The sequence below is a fragment of the Papio anubis genome, chromosome 14 (genome assembly GCF_008728515.1).
Source record: "Papio anubis isolate 15944 chromosome 14, Panubis1.0, whole genome shotgun sequence".
Taxonomy (NCBI): Eukaryota; Metazoa; Chordata; class Mammalia; order Primates; family Cercopithecidae; genus Papio; species Papio anubis.
This window is the reverse complement of record NC_044989.1, coordinates 50,788,232-50,813,739: the sequence shown is the minus strand read 5'-3', so window position 1 is coordinate 50,813,739 and position 25,508 is coordinate 50,788,232. Positions and strand designations below refer to the sequence as shown.

Genomic DNA, 25,508 nt, shown 5'->3' with positions numbered 1-25,508 from the left:
TGTATCTCACAGTGCTTGAATTGATATTTTCTGCTCTTTAGTAACTCAAGGGAAAGATTACTAGTTCTCTTCAATAAGCTTTACAATGTTGTCAGGCAAATAAGTTTGCTAATAGAAAAACATAGGGATTGTGGTAGCAAGTGGGAAAAGGAAGTAAGTTAGTGCATTTTAGAATTAGCACTTTCCTCATGTGTTGCCTTACTGTTCCTCTTTTTTTTATTCTTTTTCTACTGTGGCCTCAATCCATAAGGTGGCTGACAATATTGATTGAGGGCCAACCGTGCTTAGAGCCCAGTACTAGGCACTGTGGGAAACACAGTCTCTCTCCTTCAGGAGTTTACAATCAGACAGAGAAAGATTTATTAATAAATATATAGTATTCCATACATAATTTTTACTACTGAGTTCTACATCTGAAAAGCCTAAAGCTGTGCCAAGAACTCTTCATTCAATTCCCCACTCTACTACATTCATTAGGCCTGGAGGAGAGCAGAAATTTCCTAACAAATTTTGTTCAACAAATGAAAGGAGTAGGTAGTATTTCCTTTCATTGCTATTCATCATGTCAAATTACAAATCTCAGCCCACAATCTCTGATGTACAAGAAATGTAACTTTTCTAGTTTCTATAACTCACCTTGATTTCTATTTTGAGCTTTGATTCTTTGAGTTAGTGAAGGTACAATCTCAGGCAATCTTAGTTCCTTTCTTTTTCTGGTATCATATCTAAATAACTCAGTGGGGGGAGTTCCACCGTACTCTTTTTTTTTGTTGGGGCAGGGGGTGGGTAAAGAGAGGTGGCATGGAAGCTTGTTTCAAATATTCTAGAGTGCTCACTGGGCTGCTACCCAGCGTCTTCATTCTTGTGTGCATGACCCAACCCCTTTAGGTTGTTTTACCTTTTTTTTTTTTTTCTTTTTTCTTTCTTTCTTTTGTTTTGCTATTTCTGTGCCAGTCTGGAAATTGTTCTATATCTCCCATGGCACAGAGGAGTACAGAACGTTCTGTGAGACTGTCTAAGCTCTCAGGTTATCTAAGTCCACCATGTACCCATTTCTTTTCAGAGATCTCACTGCTCCCTCTTAGTTCTCCTGAGGAAATGCACAGAGGTTTGCATTACTCTTTGAAACTTACCAGAGGTTTTGAGATTCACCAGAGCTCAGTCTTTAAATTAGAAATCAACACCCTCTTTGGCATTTGCCAATGGCTATGCTTGCACAAGTAGGTTCTTCCAACTTCATCTCCTGCTTGCCTGAATGAGGAATAGGAAAGCTTTACTTTTCTTATGCAAACTCCAATGTATTCTCTTCCATTCCTCGAAGAGTCTAGGTTTTTTAGACTTAAATACAGAAAGCTAATTTCGTATCTTTGATTTCTGATTCATATCCTTTCTCTGAGGCTACTAAAACACAATGGCTTGAAATTTAAGTGACAGCAAAAACAAAGGACAGAATGGAAATATGGAAGGAAAATCAAATAGTACTTCAAAAATAGTATTCCCTCCTCAACCAAAACCATGCTGTCTTTTAATATTAAGGATGATGGTTAATAGTCAGTAGATTTTGCTTTATGTAAAAGGAGGGGAAGTAAATATATCCAGTACTTTCAGTGCAAATTATATAGTTATAAAACTTAAGTTTTAGTTAGTAGGTCAAGGACCTAAGTTCTCAGTTTTTAAACATTAAGTGACTTTGAGTATGCCACATTATCCCTCTATTTCAATTTATTCATCAGTACAGTTCAAGAGTGTTGTATCTGCGGTTTGATTTTACCCTACTTATAAACTAATAGGTTAGCTTATTACTGTTTAATGAGTGCCTGCAGAAGACAGGATATTTCTGGATGTGAGAGCAAGGAATTTGTTACTTATAGCTCAACAAATAGTCTGTGTATCAGTTCTCTTTGTTCCCAAGTCTCATGAAGACAACACAGAAGGACACAGGTGAACAGTAAGATTGCAGGATTTTTGTGTTATACTGGGGAAAATGTGCCAAGTGACATGAAGTTGAATAGAATGGTTAACATGAGAAAGTTCAAAAGAAAATGAAAGTTAAAGAAGTAGCTACAAAGATGTTACATAACTTGTAGACTGGAGCTGTAGCAGCATATTACTGAATTTTGAGCTCAGCTTCCTTATGTTCCACGTTGATTAAATGTTTACTAAAGTCAGTTATTGAATTTATTGAATATTATCCAGATATGGTGAATAATCTGAAATAGAAAAAGAAACAGAATCCAACATAGATTGAAACCTCTCTCTTTTTTTTTTTTTTTTTTTTTTTGGTAATAGTTCATAAAGTTGGGGAATCTCAAACTTAGAGACAAAAAGTTGGGAAAGCTAAGCAATGTGTTCCATTAGAAACTGCAGTAAAATTAGAAAAATAAGTTAAAAACTTGGTAACGGATTTCAGAGCAGCCTAAAAATTCAAAGTAGTGTAATTTAACCTAAAAACAGAAACACCCGAAGAAGGATGTAACTTTCACTTATATACAGACTATTATGTGAGTTATTGAACAAGAGAGGTGCAAGCAAGGATAGCGGGCTTCAGCCCAGTATAGAAGGTGACTTTAGATACAAGAAGAAATTTGTTGAACTTCTGATGAAATGAAAGACACAGAGATCTCTAAGCAGAAGGTGAATTTAATAATACTGCCTGTTGACTGTGTGTCTACTACATACTTTTGCTCTGGTGGATGCTGTATATATTTCATCTCATTTAATCATCATGAAACCCTCTGGTGAAGGTTTTTATTGTTCCTATTTTAGAAACAATGATACTAATAATTAGAGAAACTAGTATGTGTGTGTGCATATATATACATATATATACATATATGTGTGTGTGTGTGTGTGTGTGTGTGTATATATATATTCAGGGATGTAGGGCTTGCAAGTAACCAGGCCTGGATTTCAACGCAGGGGCATGTGTCTCTATAGCTAGCCCACATTCCTTCCATTTGGCCACATAATATGGAATTACTTTAGTTCTCTATAGAAATAGCTTTTAGAAATGTCTCCTAGTGCCAGTATATTATTCAAACACCTCTATTGTTTAACACTTTGGGGAAAACAACTGGTCATAAATTTACATTTTTATTAACTTAATGAAAAACCTCCCTGTTTTTTCTCCATCCTACTGTGTGTTTAAAGTCAATGACGTGGTACTTTTGTAACAAAGACTTTGATCTTCTTGCAGGTGACTTATATATAGGAGGAGTAGCTAAAGAAACATACAAATCCTTACCAAAACTTGTACATGCCAAAGAAGGCTTTCAAGGCTGCCTGGCATCAGTTGATTTAAATGGACGGCTTCCGGACCTCATCTCAGATGCTCTTTTCTGCAATGGACAGATCGAGAGAGGATGTGAAGGTATTAGATTTTTGTCATCGTGCCCTAAATAATTCTAATTCCACCTGTTTAACTGGCAACGAATCTCACTGTCCAGTAAAATTCTCATAACTGGTCAAATACCTAATTTGGGCTTAGACATCCTTATTCATGTTTTCAATTTTTTATCTCATAAACCTTAAATTTTCTGTACGGTTTGCAAGCCTACATTAATGCCCAATGTAAAATGGGAGCTATACCTATGGATTTTTTTTTTTTTTTTTTGCTTTTTTGAGTTATGTAGTACATTTGATTAGTTTGTTAATCAGTTCTATGATCCTTGCTTTATAGCATTAAACAAATACTACTCCAGCAAGTATTAATCAGCTTGTGCCCATTTTTAAAAATCTACATTCTTTTTTGTTTTACTTTTAAGTCCAGGGGGTACATGTGCAGGTTTGTTATGTAAGTAAACTTGTGTCATGGGGGTTTGTTGTACAGATGATTTTGCCACTTAAGTATTAAGCCAGGTACCCATGAGTTATTTTTCCTGATCCTCTCCATCCTCTCACTCTCCACCCTCCAGTAGGCCCCAGTATCTGTTGATCCCCTCTATGTGTTCATGTGTTCTTATCATTTAGCTCTCACTTATACGTGAGAACAGGCAGTATTTGGTTTTCTGTTACTGCATTAGTTTGCTAAGGATAATGAGAAGTCACTATGTCAGAAAGACATCTGCAAACATATATCTATCACTGCACAATGCACAATTACAGATATATGGAATCTACCTAAGTGCCCATAAGCCAATGAGTGGATAAAAAAAAATGTGATATGTATATACCATGGAATACTACTCAGCCATAAAAAGAACAAAATAATGTCTTTTGTAGCAACTTGGATGGAACTGGAGGCCTATATTCTAAGTGAAGTGACTCAGGAATAGAAAACCAAATGCTTCATGTTACTCACTTGTAAGTGAGAGCTGCACTATGGGTACACAAAAGCATACAGCATGGTATAAGGGACATTGGAGACTCAGAAGCTGGAATCGTGGGAAGGGGATTGAATGATGAAAAACTATCTATTGAGTACAATGTACAAGACTTGAGTGACAGGTTCACTGAAGTGTTAGACTTCATGACTATACAGTTCATCCATGTAACGGAAAACCACTTGTACACCTAAAGCTACTGAAATTAACAAATATTTTAAAATAAAAATAAGTAAAACTCTATATCCAATAGCAAATAATAAGAGAATGAAGTTCAGATACCCCATTCTCAAATCACTATTCAATTGATGTGTACCTGGCAGAAACAGTGTATCCTGTATATTTTCAGTTTATTTTAGCAAAATCAGGTTTCTTGTATTACCTCAGGCTAATATTCATACATCAGAAATGCACCAAAGTGTCTTCTTTTCTTTTGTGCTCTCTATCAGACCAAGATCTGTAGGAGTACTTTTTGATTGCTACTTTCATTTTAGATAATTTTCACTTCAACACCTCAGATTATTTGAGCAAATTCTTCCTCCATAAATGTAATTTAATCACATTATCATGAATTTTGTGGCTCTGGATGTGTTGCTGCTTCTTCTGTAATACTGAACGCAGTTTGGGCCATTTTGAAAATTTTAGATTTATGAGGAGATTTTATATGGGAGAAGAAGAAAGAAATTTGAATTCCTGTCCCCCAGCTGATTATGAATCATTTATTCTCAGCCAAAATAATGCCATTATATTTAGCAATTACTAAAGTACATGGAAATTTTATATTTGAAAATACATTTGTTTCCTCTGTGCCGCATATGTTTCAATGAAATGTTAGGTGAAATTCAGACTGTATTTCAATAATACCAGAGGATAACGTTATTAATGGAAGGTGTTGAGTTCATTTTTAATGTTATTAGTATATTTCCTTATTTGATATTTTGGCATAATGCATCAGTAAAACATAAGGAAACTATTTTTTTTTTTCCTTTTAGTTAATTTTAATTAAGAGAAACAAAATTGTTAAGGGGATCAGTTCCCATTAGTGGATGAACACAAGAATGTGGGACAACATAATTCTTGGAGGTGATCTCATTAGTGAGAATGTGTACATTTATTTTGTTTTATTTTTTAAAGAAAGGTATTACAATCCCTTATGGAACATATTTGTTAAAAATAGGCCTTTCTACAAGTTGCTTGGTATGTGACTTCTCACCTACAAGAAATGGTGAGAGCTGACAGATATACCCAATGAGATAGAAAACAAGAGGCAAACACACAGGACCCCACCGCTGGTATATAATGTGAGTGAGTGGGCGGAAGCAAGTAGATTAATACGAGCAAGACCTACTAACAAAGGACATTTGCAGTAATGATGTTTGGTGTTGTTTACCCATATAATCTAGTAAGAAATTTGGTTACGATGATTAATTACACATTAAACTCTTATTTGAACATCTGAACTCAGTCACTAATGGCATTGGTTCTTTCCTTATCTAGAATGCTTTATGTATCTGAGCTTTTATAATTTTCACCCCCTGACACCCCATTTTTTCTTTACTCTTAGATTATTACTTTCTGTCCTGATTCTTTCATTCCAACATCAAGGTGAACAACTTTTAATTTACTATTATTTCTGATCTGTATAGTTTCTAGGAATAATCTTAGATTTAACTGTTATAGGTACAGTTGATGCTATTCACACATTTTTTTAAGATTAGTGATTTAACTGTAGATACCTAATAAATTCTCTTTCTTAGATTGTTGTCTCATGGAATTTGAGTCTAAACCACGTTGGAATCACTTAACTTCCATATCCGTATTGATGGGACTACTTAGCATATGTTTGGTATAACCTAATAATATCTTGTGAGGATTTTCCATTGTTCCTACCCAATACACCCACATATCTCTAAGCCTCTTGCATACAAAAAGTTTTTGATCTTTCGTTAATAATCATTTGTTGCCTTTTATTTCTAACATATTTCAGTGGGTAATAATTCATTTTATTTATAAAATGCACCTCAGCTAGAGTACGGATTTTAACCTGTCAAAGTCTATTTAGATTATTGTTTCCTGAATGTTAGCCTATGTCAGGAATCACTTACAGAATCATTAAAACCCAAATCACTAGATTACGACCCTCTGGGTTTCTAATTCAGTAGATCTGAGACTGAGCCCTAGAATTTCCATTTCTAACAAATTCCCAAGTGATGCTGATGCTGTTACACTGGAGACTATACTTTGGATGCTTTTTTTTCTGTTTATGTAACAGAAAATGGATACTGGTAATCAACCAATAAGCAGGCCTACTAAAGTCAAGATAACATCTCTACATAAAATCAGTGAAATTTTAACAGATGCTCTTTTTATACAACTGTGACATTCAGCTCTAGGCTCCATTATGTCTATAGGAATAATTTTCTGTTTAATTATGACAGCTATCATTGATTAAACACTGGTGGGAATATGTTTACCTATACTATCTCATTTAATCATCAAATCTCTATAAATTAGGTATCATTGCCCTTTTCTTAATGAGTAGGTTGAGCCTCAGAAAAGTAAGGTGACATTCCTAAGTTCACACACCTAATAAGTGGATGATACAACTTTCAAACCCAAGTTTACCTTACTTGAAAGCAGAGACACCTAACCTCTTTTGTCTATTATTCTTTGATTTCTGGAAATTGTAGTTTTACCTTCATTTTTATTTCCCTTTTAGACATATTATTAATTTAAATAACTTGATACAAATGTCCTTGTTGCTTTTTCCCAATTTTATTAAGTGATAAAAAGAATATTACATAACTAAAAAGAAAAGTAAATTTAAGGCTCTGCCTTGTGTAATGCCTATTAATGTTTAAATACTGTTCTAGAAGGTGAGTACTTTGAAAAATGTGTCTTGTCAGGCACACGCATGCATTGTCTTGTAATTCCTGAATATAAAAAGACTATTGTGATAATGAATATAAAATAAAGCATGTCTGTATGCTTACATAGAAGCGTGGCAGGTACTCTGAGTTGCTGCTCTACAATATGGGCAGATTATTTTTCTAAGATTGTAGTTTTATTACTTTTAGAGTTTAGCGTTGTTTCTCAATTGCATTTCTGATAATTTTTGAAAAAAACAAAAACCAAAATCTGGATCTTCATTAGTTCTTGCTTCTGATCTTTTCTTCTGCTGTGCAGGTCAGAGAGCAAATAGCTATTTGATAAAATGGCATCTCCCCAAACTGGGCTTGTGTTACTCCCCGTTTATTTGCTTATCACTGAAAGAACTATGCTAAGGAATATTGCTTTGAGATTTTTTAAAAAAATATGCTAATTTTTTTGTATCTCTAATGCCATGGGATAAAGATCAGTAGACCACTTACCTCTCACAGTTTGGAACACAAATTAATACTGAGCAATTAAGTGGTTCTTATTTCTTTGCTACAAAGAACTAAGTTGAGTTTAGTGGTTCTTAGTTCTTTCTTAAAAAGAACTTTGTTACAAAGAACTGGCTGGGCGCGGTGGCTCAAGCCTGTAATCCCAGCATTTTGGGAGGCCGAGGCGGGTGGATCACGAGGTCAGGAGATGGAGATCATCCTGGCTAACACGGTGAAACCCCTTCTCTACTGAAAAATACAAAAAAAATATTAGCTGGGCGTGGTGGCGGGCGCTTGTAGTCCCAGCTACGCAGGAGGCTGAGGCAGGAGAATGGCGTGAACCCGGGAGGCGGAGCTTGCAGTGAGCCAAGATCCAGCCACTGCACTCCAGCCTGGGCAACAGAGCGAGACTGCGTGGCAAAAAAAAAAAAAAAAAAAAAAAAAAAAAAAAAAAAAAAAAAAAAAAACCTGTTACATTTCTTCAGGTTTCCTGGACTTGGGAGGTCTTATTATTATTACTACTTACATAAAATACTATTTTTGTTTTTATTATTGTTATACCTATTGCTGTTATTATTATTGTAGAATTAAGATATACAATATTATGGTTTCTGAATTTGTGAATTCTCATATGCTAGGCTAAATTCAATAACATTCAGTAAAGAATGCCTTTACTGAAAAATTTGTAATAGAAATGTGATGATAAGGTACATGTACATGTTTAGAAGCCATTTTCAAAATCATCTGTTTATATAAAGTAAAATTACAGAAAATTCTCATTTATTCACTAAAACAGGCACCTCAGAGGCTATCTCTTTTATATTAATAGCATCTAATTAGCTGATGTCTGTTTTTTCTATCTTTATAAAATCTGTATGTTTATTTACTAGAAAATATATTTAGTTTATACTCTAAAGCTATTTAGGTAGACTGTATTCCCTTTTCACCCTTCTCTAAGATAGTTCCTATTGGTGAGGTTTTACTGTAACAGTTATTAACAGGGAAGTTTATAAGAGTTGAAGACAGTTGTGAAAGTGTAGAAAATACAGACATAACTCTGAAATTCATAAGTGGCATATTCCCAATCTGGTAAGTTCAAGGATAAACGCTGCACATGGAAATTTTATTAGGAAAATTCCTTTATGAGGGATTATATTGCAGTTTTTCTTCCATTCTTCCTACTTCTTTCGTCCACTCTAAATGATATACAGTATCATTTATGCAGTATTTGGTTGGTGTCACTCTAAAGTCCAGCTGTTGTCAGTGAATGGCTGGCATTACAGTTGGAAGCCTTAATTGCAACAGCAAGATAAAAGATCTAGAGGGAAAAACATAGAAAGGGATAATTGCTCTGCTAATGATCATAGTCTACACTGTATCTGCACATGATGAATGGTACTGCATGTTCCAAATAAGCAAAACGTCACTTTGGTAATGCATTCATATCTATCCAAGAGAGGAAACATACAAAGGCCCTTTTAATTTTCCTTCATTACATGTCATTGGCTCAATTAACCATTATATATGTATACATATGTACAATTAAATTCTAATAAATTACCGCTTTCTCATTTTTGGCTTCTCTTAAGATTTATGGCTGTTAGTATTAATTTGTTTGCTCTACATAGCATTTTTCTCCCCCTTTACAGCAGCATGCCTTTTGAATCTGAACGTTCTTCTGTGTTTGCCCCATTTCAGTATTGCTTACTAACATTTAATATATTTTGCTTTTTTTTTAATTTTGCTGACAAAGTTGCATTGATGAAAGCTGACTTGCAAGGTAGATAGCCCTGTGTGTATAAAACAAGACTGAAACCCCATAATACACAGTGGAAACCCTAAAATAACATATTTTACATTTTTGCAGTAACTGTTATTTGGGTTTGGATTTCATTTTTTTCCTTTCTTGAACGTTGTGCAAGAAGCCTTTGTAGTATAGTTTGTATAAAGGCTTTCAGTCTTGAATATGTTTGTATAGTGATTGCCTTTAGTGCTTTGATCATGCTTTTTTCAGTTCTTTGTTTTTCAGTGTTCTAGTTATGATTCTTTAGAAATAGACTAGCATTCTTCTTACTTGTATGTTAAATGGGGGCATGTCATTTATATGGAGTTTTTAATTTTATGTTTTATTGCATGAAATTGTTAAAGCATGTGAATTGATACTTGCCAACATACCTATTCAAAACACCCAGCAATCATAACTTTATCCTTCTGAAACCTCTAGGGCATTTTTGCATAACTCTCTTCAGTTATTTTGCCAATCTTATCTCAATTTCATGAAGTTATAATCTCCATTTTTCATTATGTCTCTATTCATTGGTCAGAATGTTAAGGAGATCCATTCATTTTCTAAAATCCAAATGGTAATAAAGAATTATTGAAGTTGGAATGAGATTACCTGCTACGATAATCATACTAGAAGCTATGTGCTTGCTTTTGCTATTTGTTGGTTTAGTTTATGATTATAATGTATTTTATCCTATACTTGAAACTTAAGAAAACCTTCATATTACAGCCTCTCAGTTCCTAATTCAGGTGTGTGAACTAGAACTTTCAAAACGAGTTTGGACATATCATCTGAGGTGTTGGCAACTACTATATGTGAACTAGCTCATGTATAAAACACTTTTGGATTTTTTTTAAGAACCCAAGTTTCCTTTGGATTGTTTTGCAGGCCCCAGCACAACCTGCCAAGAGGACTCATGTTCCAATCAAGGTGTGTGCTTGCAACAATGGGATGGCTTCAGCTGTGACTGTAGTATGACTTCCTTCAGTGGACCACTCTGCAATGACCGTAAGTACCTCTCTGATTATGGACTGATACTCATCGTTGCCTCCAGTTACTGTTTGATATCTAAAGTCTAACATTGAAAGTCCTTATATTAACTCTGAGTCAGTCAAACTGTCATAACCCATAGAAGCAGTTGTTTCTACAGAAAGAACAGTTTTGAAATAATTGTTAAACTGGCTAAATCCTGTGATGATGGTGATTCTTTGGTTTTTGGGTTTATTTATTTTTTAATTACTAATGATCACCTTGTTCAAAATAATGTTTTTCATTTCCAATATATGACAACTCTCCCTTAGTTTTTGAAAGAATCTTCATATTGTTTTATATTAAATAATACTTAATTTCGTATGATTATGTCTCAAGGGCTGTAATTTTATTGAACGGTTACAGGTCTAATTTTTCACTCTGTGTACATCTCTTTAAGCCCATTGCTGCCTTTTACTTTTAAAAAAATACGTTCAAACATTATCCTTCAGGCATTCTCCCTTGTATCTTAGCAGCTTATGTTTTTCTACTTAAAAATCCTTTAACTGAGTATTGCAATATAAGCATGAAAATGAAACACAACATTCACATTATATCATGGCATATCTGCTAGTGCCTAATTTCTATCACAGCAATGAGGGTTTGAAGATGGAGTTAACTGATCTATAAGATGAAGTTCTGTATCTTAATGTTCAAGTAGGTCCTGATTTATAGCACATCATCAAAATGATAAAAGAATTTCATAGAAAACATCGCATTCTGCCATATTAAGAGAATATTCCTGACAAATTCACCTGGTTGTAAAATAGAATATGTGCTATATGTTGTCAGTGCTACGACATTTAAGCTAAAGCTCCAGGATGATGGAATAGAAGATGTAATGATTGAAGGTTTGGATTTTGCAGCAGAGGCTGAATTTGAATGTGGATTTAAAGAAAGAGTAGAGCTTGTTCATTTTGACCTTTGTCTATTTGAGACTGTATTCATGTCAACAGATATGTGCATCACAATGTAGAAGATGGGGTCAACCTCCAGTAATCCACTGAAGTGAGTTGTTGCAGCCTAGCAATAAAGTACAATTTACCTGCTGTCTTCAAATTTCCGTTCCAACATATTGACTATAGGAAAAACACACAACCAATACAGAGTAAAAATTTATGTAGAAGAGGCCTTTAACAACCATGCCACTGTAGATGGAGAAGTATTTGTTCTTTATTTTACTAGTTTCATCTCCCATAGAATTACAGTAAACCTGAAGCAATAAACATGTATTCAAACCATCATACATTTGCGAACACTGTGTTTCTGCAAGGCAAATCACACTTAAAACACAACAACGCCATTTTGGGTTATATAAACAACTTTACATAAAGTCTGAATAAATATATATACATAAAGCAACCTTACATGTGCTTTTCATAAGGATATGTATATATGTCTATAGACAAATTACTTCCTGCATTTGTTCCTGCTTCACAGAAAATGGCATAAATTTATTTTCAAGGACAATCAGAAGACTGAATATTTGTTAAGATTTTATTATCGCAAATTTTTCATCCTGAATACGATCCTGACAGATGTATGACTACATGTGGTAGTTGAGAGGGATTTTTTTGGTGTGAAAATATTTTTCATGTTGCTAAAGAACTTTTTCTGCCAAACTATGCTTAATCTAGTTTCCATGTTTTACAAAACAGTTGCCATTTGGTTGTGGCAGACTGTGTATCCTCATATACCAGTTAAATATAAAGAATATAATTTTATGTATGTATTTGTTAGACTTTTCCTAAAGAAACATCAAGATACAACCTTAAGTATCATGCTGTCTTCAAATCATTTTTACAGAAAACTATTTTAATGCTGCTCTTGGGTGATAGTACTGGTGATGACAATGATAAGGCTATTTGTTATTTTCTTGTAAATAGGTAAATGTCATTCAATAAATGTGTCTCCTGATATGCCTCTTGCACAAATCAGCATTAAAATTACTTTAGAGAGCTCTCAGAATACATGCATTTTGATTAAATCATTACCTCTTAGTGGGTTTTCTGAAAATGTGAAATGGTTCCTTGGCTTATACATTGGAATTTCAGTGGTGGGAATACATAGACATAAATCAATATTTTAAAGCAAATCTTATTTTGTATCAATTATAATTGGTAGAAGATATAGTAGCAATTGTTACTTTGAAGTTGTGGAATTAATAAGCAGTAGAAATAGCATGCAACACTTTCCTCACTTTTTAAATGGGTCAAAATAAATCTTGTCTCTACATCTCACTGTTTTTCTATAAGATGCACAAATAAAATTAGTGTGATTCCTGGGATTTTAACAAACTCCTTTACTGTATAGAAGGTGATTTTTCTTTTAAAATAAAGCCATTTAAGGCATTTCATTTCTTAATGAAATTTTCATCTCTAGGTTAGTTATTTATTCATAAATTCTGTGACTGCAGCCTCCAATTACATAGAAAACAAAAAAGAAAATAGAAATAAAACTTTTTAATGGGGGAACGAACATTCCACATTACAAATGAGACCTTCCCTCCCCAAAAATAGAATTTCTAAATGTCATCTCGCTGATAAGTTTCACAGAGTGGGTTAGGGTAACTAGAAAAATTTATTTATATTAGCCTGGAGATATAATTAACAATGGGAAGATGGGAATACTTTATAGCTTGTAAATGTAATCTTGGATAAATCACACTAATTAATTGAACTGAAAGGAATCTTTCAAAAAGAAGTGCTATTCAAAATGATGCCAAAGGTTGTTTTTAGAGAAATGTGTTTGCGAAACCCTTTCTTTCCTGGAAAATTGCCGTCTAAGTGACCTACTCATTGACAAAACAATTGTTCTGTGCATGTGTGTATGTGGATTTGCATGTGTGTGTGTAGGGTAATGTCATATACTCACCTCCTCAAGTTTTCTTCCATACCAATACCAAATTTTAGATCCTCTGTGTAATTTTTCTGATATATAATGTAATTTCTTAGCTATCTCCCATTTCTTTTTCCTCTTTCTGCTGATCCATTCTGTGCCTCTCTGCCGGTTTTGTTCTTTCTTCCTATTCCTCCTAGATTAAATGTCATCATTCTCTTCTAATTCTCCTATCCAGAGGCAATATTTTTTTTTTCTCCTCTGGCTTCCTATATAATTTTGTTTATGCTATTTGATTGGCCATCATTTTTTCCTTATAGTTACTTGTGTTTAGTCTTATCTCCCTATAAGACTGTACACTTCTACTAGGAATAATATTCTTCTTTGTTTCCTTGGTTTATAAGCCCAGTGTTTTTTTATAGCGTGCTGCATGTAATTGTAATAACTCACTAAATCAAAGCGTGCTAGATACATGAATCTTGCAGAATAATTTCAAGTATATCCTCAGTGTCCAATACTACTCTCCAAGTTAGTCAATGTGGAATTCATGGACCTCAATGGTCTGACCCTAGCCTTCATGTTCATACTCATCTATTGCAGAACCTTGTCCATATGGCATATTACTGCCAATTTACTTATTCACAGCTTTCTGAACAACATTACACTTTCCAATTTCCTAACCATTGCTTATGGTAATTTCTCCACCTGGAAAATGCGTTCATTCTACCTGGAATACATTCTTTCACTATGTCTGCTTGAAGAAATATAATTTCCTTTTCAATCTCTACTAAAACTCTTTTGTCCCATGGAAACTTCCTTTGTTTTCTGAGCTTGACATTATTTTTCTGTCTTCTGAAATTGTAGGGAATAGTGTGCTGCCCTACATTGTATGGTGTAGCTATTTATGAAATTTCTCTTGGATGTAACCATTTGCTGAGCACTTACTATGTGCCAGTTCTGTGCTAAAAGTTTACGTTCATTATAAATTTTATATATCACCTATTAATGCTTACATATTCCTCCACCATCATCCCACCAGTGTGCTACACAATAATCTTTTTCTGCTTTCACCTGGTGGTCCAGAATAGAATTTAACCATATTAAGCTAACTTAATGTCAGGTTGGAGAAGATGAATATGGCTATGACCACATGGAAAATAGCGAACCTAATAACATTGTCACATTACATTAGTATAGAAATGTTGTATGCCAAATTACAGTTCAGCTTCAACAGTGTCTGTTACCATAAGGGAAGAATATATCATAGTGCTGTTATTTTGGTGCTACAGCTTAGGAGGGTGTGAGTTCTGTTTTATTAAAAGGCTATTTTCAGAATTCTAAACTTTGCCAAGAGAAAATCTTTCTGATAGGAATTTACTGTATCTTTCATGTGAGAGTTAGAAACATTCACTGAAACAAGAATAAAATACACTTCACTGTGACTTTTTACCATGACATTTAAAAATATCTTCAGCTTTGTTTCTCAGCTTCTTTTGTTGTTTGAAAGAGAATCCAATATCCAGTGTCTGAGCATCAATATCTGAACTAATGGAAGTGAATCATAACATATATTTTAAAAAACCTGGATTCGAGTAACATTATTTCTCTCCCATTTAGAGCTGCTAGTAGTATTAAGCTGTGAGGTGATTTGCTGCTGGTGTCACTTAGGGCTGAATAAAATTTAGCAATTAGCTATATCCACAACCAGATACTGTTTGTGAGTATGATGAATCTTATTAACCTTGATTTTTTTTCTAAATGGAAGTCCTTAAGCTGTTTAAAGACATTCATGAGCAATATTTACTGAAAACACCTTAAAAAAACTATGGGGAAACAGGGTCATACCTGCTTTGGGTAAATGATAAAGGATTAAAATATTGTTCATACTAAGTAAGAAAATGTAATAAAGGACAGAAAATAAAGCATAATGTATGACAGAGAAATGTAATACATCATAGAAATGTTATCTGCTACTATTTTATGTAAACTTATCTTTGTTCTTCTTGTGAGTAATTGACATCATAAAAGTAGATGTGTAAATGGAAACATTGGTCTTTTTATATTGTTGTTGGGCAGCTGAATAATAGTTTCACTCTGTATCTATATGAGAAAAGTTGGGTGGGGAGAAAAACACCAAAAAAGGGAGTGGAGTAATGCTGTATTTGAGTTATCCATGTTAGTCCCTTGCACTGCTCAGCACCTTGATGATTCAACTCTCAGCAGCCTTTGAGTCTGTGAATTCTGCCACCTTGGCCCCTAGAAATCAAAAAGGAAGCAGACCCAGTCAGAATGTTTTCTTTACTTATGGATTTTCCTGCTAGTATGCTCTAATTTTTCTGGCTTCATTAAAACTCTGTCTGTGTAGACCTTAATTCGGCTCAAATGTTAGCACTCCTCATCATCAATCTTATAGGTAAATATGGAGGTGGCTTTCAGTGTTGGCCTTACTGTGGTAACACTATGCCATCTCACCAGAGCCCAGCTAACTAGAGCTGCATTCAGAGGAGGTTTTGCTAGTCACCTTGACTAACCATTCTCAAGGAAAGACAGTGGTTTTAGTTATCACTAGATGCTATTCAAATAGATCTATGACCATAGTCTTACCTGAATTTTTTTTTTCCATGTGAATGTATTATATCCATGTTTATCATGTTACTTCCATCTGTAGCAACACAACAGGTACATAATCAAGGCAGGGTGGGGATACTGCCTTAATCAGAGGTGCTAACTTTTGAAACTTGAAGATATTAAGTTTAATTTTACTTTTTATATAGATTTTACTTCTGTAAAAATGATGTACCAAAAGCCTGTGTGAAGAAACTGAAGATAAATCACAGTGAATTATCAGAACCATGCAAAATACCAAATAAGTACAAATAATAAATAACTTAGTATGACAGATTGAATAAAGAAAATGTGATAAGTACACACCATAGAGTACTATGCAAACATAAAAAGAAATGAGATCATGTCTTTTGCGGGATAATGTATGGAGCTGGAGGCTATTATCCCTAGCAAATGAATGCAGGAACAGAAAACCGAATACAACATGTTCTCACTTGTAAGTGGGAGCTAAACTATGTGAACTCATGAACGCAAGGAAGGGGGCAGCAGACACTGCAGTCTACTTGAGGGTGGAGTGGGAAGAGGGAGAGAAGCAGAAAAGATAATTATTGGCTACTAGGCTTAATACCTGGGTGATGAAATAATCTGTACAACAAACTCATGTGATACAAGTTTACCTATATAATAAACTTTCACATGTACCTCTAGACCTAAAATAAAAGTTAAAACAAAAAAAGTATCATTTTATTAATCAGGAAGATATTTAAAGAGAGTAAACTGTTCAGTACTTCTCCCACTTTATGAAATCAAATTATCATGAGTATTTTTAAAGTATAGGATTAAACATAATTAGCTTTTAATTTATGAAATCTTTTATTTTAAAATAATATAGTTATGATTGGATTTGGAAAGAAGTGTTAGATCAAGCCTAGGTTGTTTCTATACTTTGTTGCTGTGGATATGGCTAACTAGTGCATAAAAAGAACTACAAAAAATTTATGTAGATTACATCAACATATTTCAATGCTAATATCATAATTAATATGTATTATATGCATGCCATTTATATTTTATAAGCTTTACGTTATTTTTCTACAAAAATATCTGATTACTTTAAATGTAAAAAGAAGAATACTGAAGCATAAATAGATTTTTAAAAAATTTATGCCGGGCGTGGTGGCTCATGCCTGTAATCCCAGTACTTTGGGAAGCCGAGGCAGGCGGATCACAAGGTCAGCAGTTCGAGACCACCCTCACCAATATGGTGAAACACTGTCTCTACTAAAAATACAAAAAAATTAGCCGGGCATGGTGGTGCATGCCTGTAATTCCAGCTACTCAGGAGGCTAAGGTAGCAGAATCTCTTGAACCTGAGAGGCGGAGGTTGCAGTGAGCAGAGATTGCACCATTGCACTCCAGCCTGAGCAAGGAGACCGAAACTCCGTCTCAAAAAAAAGAAAAAAAAAATATGAATACGGCCGGGCGCGGTGGCAGGTGCCTGTAGTCCCAGCTACTTGGGAGGCTGAGGCAGGAGAATGGCAGGAACCCGGGAGGTGGAGCTTGCAGTGAGCCGAGATCGCGCCACTGCACTCCAGCCAGGGGGACAGAGCAAGACTCCGTCTCAAAAAAAAAATAAAATAAAATAATATGGATACATGATAGTTGTACATATTTAGAGGGTACATGTGGTATTTTAATATAAGCACACATTATGTAATGATCAAATCTGGGTAATTGGGTATCCATCATTTAAAATATTTATCACTTATTTTTGTTGGGAATGTTCCAATTCCGATCTTCTAGCTATTTTGAAATATGCAATAAAATATTGTTAACTATATTTGCCATATTGTGCTATCCAACACTAGCTCTTATTTCTTCTACTTATCTGTATAACTTGTATACATCAACCAACCCTTCTTCATCCTGTTCACCTTTCTACCCTTTATGGCCTCTGGTTACCACCTATTCTACTCTATGCACTACTTCCAGGAGATCAATTTTACCAGCTCGTGCATATGAGTGAGAACATGTGATATCTGTGTTTCTGGGCCTGGCTTGTTTTACTTAACATAATTACCTCCAGTTCAAGTCATATTGGGATATATATACCATTTTTTTTTTTTATCCATTTGTCCATGGATTCTTAGATTGATTTCTTATCTTGGTTATTGTGCATAGTGCTGCTGTAAACATGGGAATGCAATTATCTCTTGAATATACTGATTTCCTTTCTTTTGGATATATACTCGGCAGTGAGATTGCTGGATTACATGGTGGTTAATGTGTTTGATTTTTTGAGGAACCGCAAAGCTATTCTCCATAGCGGTTGTATTAATTCACATTTCCACCAGCAGTGTACAAGCATTCCTCTTTTTCCACATTTTTGCCAGCATGTGTTATTTTATGTCTTTTTTGTAATAGCCATATTAACTGGAGTGAGATGATATCTCACTGTGATTTTGATTTTGATGTCTCAATGTGATTTTTGCATTTCTCTGATGATTAATGATGTCAAGCTTTTTTTTATATTCCTGTTGACTATTTATATGCCTTCTTTTGAGGAATGTCTTCTTTTGCCCATTTTAAAAATTAAATTATTTGTTATAATTATTTTATGATTGAATTGAGTTCTTTATGTATTCTGGTTATTAATTTTTATTTGGATTAATAATCTGCATATATTTTCTCCAATTCTTTAGATTGTCTATTCTCTTTGCTGATTGTAAGGCATGAATATTTTAAGTAACTTCTTGGGGTGAAATGGTTAGTAATTGGCGCAAACAGAACTTGAATATATCTGTCTTCAAGGTCATATTCTTTTTTGCACCCACAATCTCTATTAAAGAGGGATAGATTCAATAATAATGCAGTTGAAATTCCCCAGCTGCAAAATTCCCTAGAGAAGTTAGTAATAAGTGTGCTTTAACACTGTGTAACATTTTTCCATGCTTTCCTGATTCTTAATTCTTAGATGTAAATTTAAATCTTATGCTCTTCCCCTCAACTGCTCAGTTGGCACTTCTAAAGATGAGTTAAAAATTCAGAGTAAGCTGTCAAAAGCATATTGTCATTAACTTCCAGTTCTGTTATTAAAAAGTACTGATTATGAAAGAGAGATGGGAATTTTCTGTGATTTTTCCATGACAGCCTTTCTGAGTTTCTCAAAAATAATAATCTAACATTTGATAATGAAACCAGACAAAATACTTCCCAAAGTACTTTTGTGTGAATCAGATTCACAATGTGTACAGTGGGAAATCAACGGTTAAGACTCAGAATTGTGTTGACCAATGAATGTGTGCCAAATGATTTATTATGTTAATTATACCTGAGTTTGTTCTTTATACATTTGTTGAGGGAGAAAGAAAAAAAGACTAAGTCAGAGGTTAGCAGTGTGGCCTATGATGGTCTTTGGTAGATACACAGAGAAATACAAGAGGATGTATGAAGCCCAGTGTATTAAAAGTTAATACAAGATTAATAGTAAAGACCAAGGGACCCTCTTTTTTTTTTTTTTTTTTTTTTTTGAGACGGAGTCTTGCTCTGTCGCCCAGGCTGGAGTGCAGTGGCCGATCTCGGCTCACTGCAAGCTCCGCCTCCCGGGTTCACGCCATTCTCCTGTCTCGGCCTCCCGAGTAGCTGGGACTACAGGCGCCCGCCCCACTCCCCGCGCGGCTAGTTTTTTTGTATTTTTTAGTAGAGACGGGGTTTCACTATGTTAGCCAGGATGGTCTCGATCTCCTGACCTCGTGATCCGCCCATCTCGGCCTCCCAAAGTGCTGGGATTACAGGTTTGAGCCACTGCGCCGGGCCAGGACCCTCATTTTTGTAGGGAAGGGAAAAAACCCCTGGGGAAACATGTAGAGTCCAGAAAAAAGGTCAAGATAAAAATAACATTGTGCTTGCATTAAGAAATAATTCAAGTCATAAGGAAAAAAATATTACTGTGAAGGAAATGCACCTTGCCCAGGGATCCCTTTTTCTTCCCTGAACAAAGCATTCTGTGTCTTTAATGAGATTTACTGTGCCAATTAAAAGTATAGAATTCTTATATGGGGAAGAATCATGGCCTTCTCTATAGTTCTGTGATGTTATACATTTTTTACCTTTTTTGTAGCATTCTATAGCAGCATAAAGCACAAGGGTGATCTGTTAGCTCCGAGTATTATAGATTGTGTGATTTTAATGACCCTAATGACCTATATTCACATCTCTCAGAAAAAAGGCCTATAGAGTGTGAGGCTTAATCTCCCCAGGATTTGGTGAAATAGGAAGGTACCAAGGCATTTCTTAACTTGAAATGATTTCAGAATGGAACAAGTTTCATAAAAGGTTCAGCTACCATGGAAGAATTTTTTTTAAAAAAAAATGGGTCTTGAACAAGGAGGAGGCTGTATTTGAAGGAGACAGTGGAAACTGTTCGCGTAGGTGCGAACACTTCTTATAAATATATAACATATGACCCTTTAGGGAGAGAAACAGATGGAATATGTAGCAGAAGATATAAAGCACACATTTTTTTCTTGGTTTCTTAATTCCAGTGGTACAGTGTATATTTTGATATTTGGCAGTTCTATTTGGAAGCTTTCAAGACCTCATCTGGATTCCAGCAGTTCAGCGCAATGCTGACAGTGTGAAGAGTTCTAGGTAGAAGCAGGCTGTTGAATTCGCTTGCAAAGCTTCTCCAGGTTGTGACAGAATGCCTAAATATCCCCGCCATGATTTCCTGTCAAATCTTTGATGAGTGCCCAACCTCAAGGAATCCAGAACCGAGGATCCAGATTCATGCAGTCATTGCACAGTCGGAGTAAGACAGTGTTGCTGAAACTGTGGGGTCCATCTTTGTTGACATCAATTCTGAATCTGCTGTCCCAGGTCCTGTTCGGGGAAAGCGCTCCATTTTACTAAATTAAAAACAGAAAAGTGTCAGAGAAATACCATTTCCTCTCAGCCGCAGGAGACATCACAAAAGTAATTAAACTGGATTTTGGTGTGTCAGGCACATTTCTTTTATTGACAGTGACAGTAATTCTGTAAATCAAAACCTGGAAGCATTTTCAGTGTGTTGAAGTGCTAAAGATAAAACTTAAGGATTTTAAAATTAAATCTCATGAAACTAAAATTGATCTATGGAGTGCAGTATGAGAGGCTGCTGCCTGAGTTCTGAATGCAACTTCTCTTGAAATTCAGTGACTATGGTATCTGAGTCCCTGAAAGCTATGGTCGTGTAACGGCAAATGGAGTAGGTCTTCAGTATTATCTCTAATTTATGGTTTTGAGGACTCCAGGAAAATTTTGTCTCCACTATCTCAATATTTCCTTTTCTAATGTTGTCAATAGATTTTGTTAACATGCAGTTTTTCTGGCATTCTTTTATTCTTTCCACATTTAAGGTCCTCCACAATCTTATGCAATAACTCTACATCATGCTTTATTCTTCACATGCTCTGGCATCAACTCTTTGATTCAGAGATGTATAGAAACACACTGGCGTAGTCAATACATTTTCTTTGTGCCTTCATCCCTGCTAAATGATACCCTCATTTGGATTGTCCTCTTCCCTCCCTCCTTCCACTCTGCATAAGAAAATTCAACCTATGGAGATGATCCAGCTCACATCAAGTTCATCCAGAGTAGTGCAGTCTTTGATTACTTGATGGTTCTTCTGCTTCTGAACCCAAATATTTACTGTCTAGAGGTGCCTTTTTTATGTGTGTATGCCTTTATTTCTCATCTGTAGTTTCTTATCTCATTCTTCTATTTTTGGTATTATTTCTTATAACACTTATTAAATACTCAGTAATATTTGAAGATTGGTGTCTTGGAGCCTCCAATAATTAACTCTGTGTGTGTGTGTGTGTGTGTGTGTGTGTGTGTGTATGTTTATCTTTGCCCATTTCTACAGTTCTTTTAAGAAAATATGTACTTGTCATATCACATCTGGCAGGAGTGATTTATTATGCTTTATCATATTAATGAAATGCATTTTCCATTATCTTTATTCCTGATAGTAAAGACTCGGTGAAATTAGAGTCTTATGTAACTGAAAACAAAATGCTTTGAGTAAAGATTCTGTGTGTGTACTTAGGAAAAGTTTGTATGTGAGTGTGTGTATGTGTGTATGTTCATGAGCATGTATGCATACCATGGGAGATGATAGATTTAGCAAACATTTTCTATTTTCTTCACATTCCACTACAGCAGCCCTGATGTACATATTATCATATTAATTATTTTTGTTAATTTTGTTTTTTGAGATAGAGTCTCACTCTGTCGCCAAGGTGGAGGTCAGTGGCATGATTTTGGCTCACCACAATCTCTGCCTCCCAGGTTCAAGCGATTCTCATGCCTCAGCCTCCCAAGGAGCTTGGATTACAGGCATGCGCCACTACGCCTGGCTACTTTTTGTATTTTTAGGAGAGATGAGGTTTCACCATGTTGCCCAGACTGGTTTTGAACTCCTGATCTCAAGTGATCTGCCTGCCTCGGCCTCTCAAAGTGCTGGGATTATAGGCTTGAGCCACCACACCTGGCCCGTATATTATCATATTAATTTTGACAACTGCTAGGATCTGTTGTCATTTCAAGATAACTATTTTTTGTCATTTTTTCCCACTAATTAGCTGATACAACAGGAATCATCAGATCATTGTGAAATGCTACAATACTTATTTGATCGTTTTTATGTAAGCTTTAAGATTTGACAGTCTTGGAGTATTTTTCTACCAATAACATAAGCTCTCTGGGGATAATAATGCCATTTCTCTTCTAGTAGCATATCACTTCTGTGCTTTGCTTTAGTCCTCCAGTGTCCTTGAAGTATTGTCTAAGTGTTTCCCTTGCAGAAGCCACAGGAGACCCAAAAGTCCATTTGATGTGATGTAGTTGGAATTGAAAATATTCTTGGTGATTTTTCTTTCCATATTAAACATGCAAAAGATAGCATTTATATATGCAACTGTAGCAAGAACAAGAGGCTTAGTTTGCCTAATTGTTTTGGTTCAATATTTTTGGAGAATATACCTGAAATCAGCTTAATATGTGATGAGTGTAGTGACAATATCAGAAACAGAACAAATTAGTTGTTGGAGGAGTTAAGAAAAAAAAGTTTAAATAATAAATTCCAGGAATACTGGAATTTGTCTACCTGAATCAAAAAGAAGGTAGTTAGACTAATAAGAGATAGTTTGACTAGATTAGTATTTCCCAAACGGAACTACTGGGTCAGCATTGTCAACATTGCCTGTGAATCTATCAGAAATACATATTCTCAGATCTCACCCCAGACCTTCTGAACCGGGAACTCTGGGAGGTAGAGGTCACAAATTTGTTTTAAGAGCCTCCATGTGATTCTAATATACCCTCACATTGGATGACTATTACACTATTCGATTATTTTTAAAGCCCTTTGTTTAGTTCTTTGCTTTCCAGATAATGAAAGACTTTAATAGAATAAAAGTTGTTCCCAAAGAAATTTTGTAAATAGAACATCATGACTACATTTATGAGAGGGTTTTTATACTATCTTGGATATTTAATATATGGTGATTTGAAAAGAATACAAAATTTCATTTTGATTATCACCCTTCCCCATTGGCTGGCAATCTTGATAATGTTTGAAAAGTTCCTGTTCACATTATTCATGCTATGAAAAAGCTATTTCAAGGCAAAATTTTCACTCCAGTATGAGGAGAATGACCAAATCCAAGTGCACATTTCTCTATTATTATTCTTTTGGGTTCTTTGGAATAACAGCCTGATAATTTATATAGATGGAGAATTAAAGTTTCATTCTTGTCTGTAAAGCGATTTAAACCTAGAAAAAACTTGAATCAACAAAACCACTGTCAAAATTGCCATTTATATTAGGTACATATTCTTCACATGGCATTCTTTTTCATTGCCTAAAACATTCCCCATGTTTGCATATTCTTACCACTTGCTAAACAAATTGACCGCAGTTTACCAGCAATTCCAAACACAGTTTCCCGTCTGGTTAGCAGCCTGTATCTAGTAAGATCTTCATATTTATTTCTTTTTAAATCACATAGTGTTTACATGCAAAGATTCTTTGTCTGTAATCCCAGTGTGTGACCTTGAGCAAGTCACTTCAGCTGTGTGGGCCCCAGTTTCCTCATTATAAAATAAGGGATTTGGTTTGCCTTGTCTTTAAGGTCTGTAGAGCTAAGAGTCTGTGATTCATTGTCGCTATATTCTTTCCCTTCTTTTTCCTCAACCCTCAGACCTATTTTTACTCATGTTTAAGGCTCTTCTAGGACGCAGCCTACAGCTCAGCCGCAGTACACGAATCTTAAGCTATACTTTAGCCAAAGACCTTTCCTGCCAAATCCTATAAAAAGGAAGAACTTGGAAAAAGAAATCTGATTAATGGGATGTCTTCCTCTTTTCAGAAAGGAAACTTTGAATTAATCCTGCAACAGAGGGCAAAGACTTCAGCTGTTATTTTTCTTTCATGTTTGTATAGCTATTTATTTATAACTTCTTTCAGATATCTATTTACATCAACTTTAAGTTGAAATATTTTGCCAATGCAGAGATCATGCCTGTGTACTTGCTTAGCTAAATGCTAGGTGTAATTATTACTGGTATGTAAATAAATGCTTTTTCATAATTAAAAAACAGTAATATAATTACATATGTATAAGTGTTAATATAGACAGGAATACTACTACTAACTAAACATCAGCAATAAACTAGGATTTTATATATTAAAGATATTTCTCCTCATAACATTCTTGCATAATAAAAATTGTGACATCAATTTTACAAAAACTGTACCTAAGGCGTATGCCTGTGTTCTTGTGTTAATAAGAATTAGAACTCATTTCAAATTCCATTTTCTGCCCTCCACAGATCATGTTATGAAATATCTCAGTATTGAATAAAATAGCTAGGTTGAGAAGAGCCATGTGCATTCTTCTCTTTCAAATGTTTTAAAAGGTATAAAAGATAGATTAATATATGTAGATTTATTTAACATAAGAAATTGCAAAAATGAGGAAGAACTGATGCAGAACAAGATGAGTACTATTTTCCCTTCTAAATTGCTCATCTGCAGGTCTGCCTCCTATACATGTTAGTACATGTGACTAACAACCTAATGAAACTTTAGAAGAGCTATACCTCCAAAAAGAATAGCTTTGTATACTTCAGTGAATGAGCAGACTTTAAAAATGATGGTTTTATGAAATAGAAAACAGAGCATTCCAAATAACCAGGAAAATATTTATACTCTTTATTTCAGAAAGTATAATTTCAAAATGTCGTTGAACAAAATATTGTGAAATAGGCCAGGCATGGTGCCTCATGCCTGTAATCCCAGCACTTTAGGAGGCCAAACTGGGCAGATCGCTTGAGCCTGGGAGTTCCAGACCAACCTGGTCAACATGGCAAAGCCCTGTCTTGACAAAAAATGCAAAAATATTAGCTGGGTGTGGTGGCACGCACCTGTAGTCCCAGCTACCTAGGAGGCTGAGGTAGGAGGATTCCTTGAACCCAGGAGGTGGAGTTTTGATCATGCCACTGCCTTCAACAGAGGGAGACCCTGTCTCAAACAACAACAAAATATTGTGAAATTGT

At 34.9% G+C, this 25,508-nt stretch overlaps 1 protein-coding gene across 28 annotated transcripts in view; it reads left to right on the top strand.

Moving 5' to 3' along the window:
- The window catches only part of NRXN1 (neurexin 1), a 1,145,126-nt gene that overhangs the window by 564,321 nt on the left and 555,297 nt on the right, over positions 1-25,508 (top strand). For 17 of the 28 annotated variants that reach the window (XM_031655576.1, XM_031655575.1, XM_031655565.1 and 14 more), the window contains 2 exons: positions 3,197-3,370; positions 10,362-10,481. In XM_031655576.1, the coding sequence (XP_031511436.1) occupies positions 3,197-3,370; positions 10,362-10,481 (294 nt within the window). Of the gene's footprint in view, positions 1-3,196; positions 3,371-9,440; positions 9,468-10,361; positions 10,482-25,508 lie in introns of all 28 variants that reach the window. The other 11 variants (XM_031655556.1, XM_031655546.1, XM_031655547.1 and 8 more) reach the window with 1 other exon arrangement.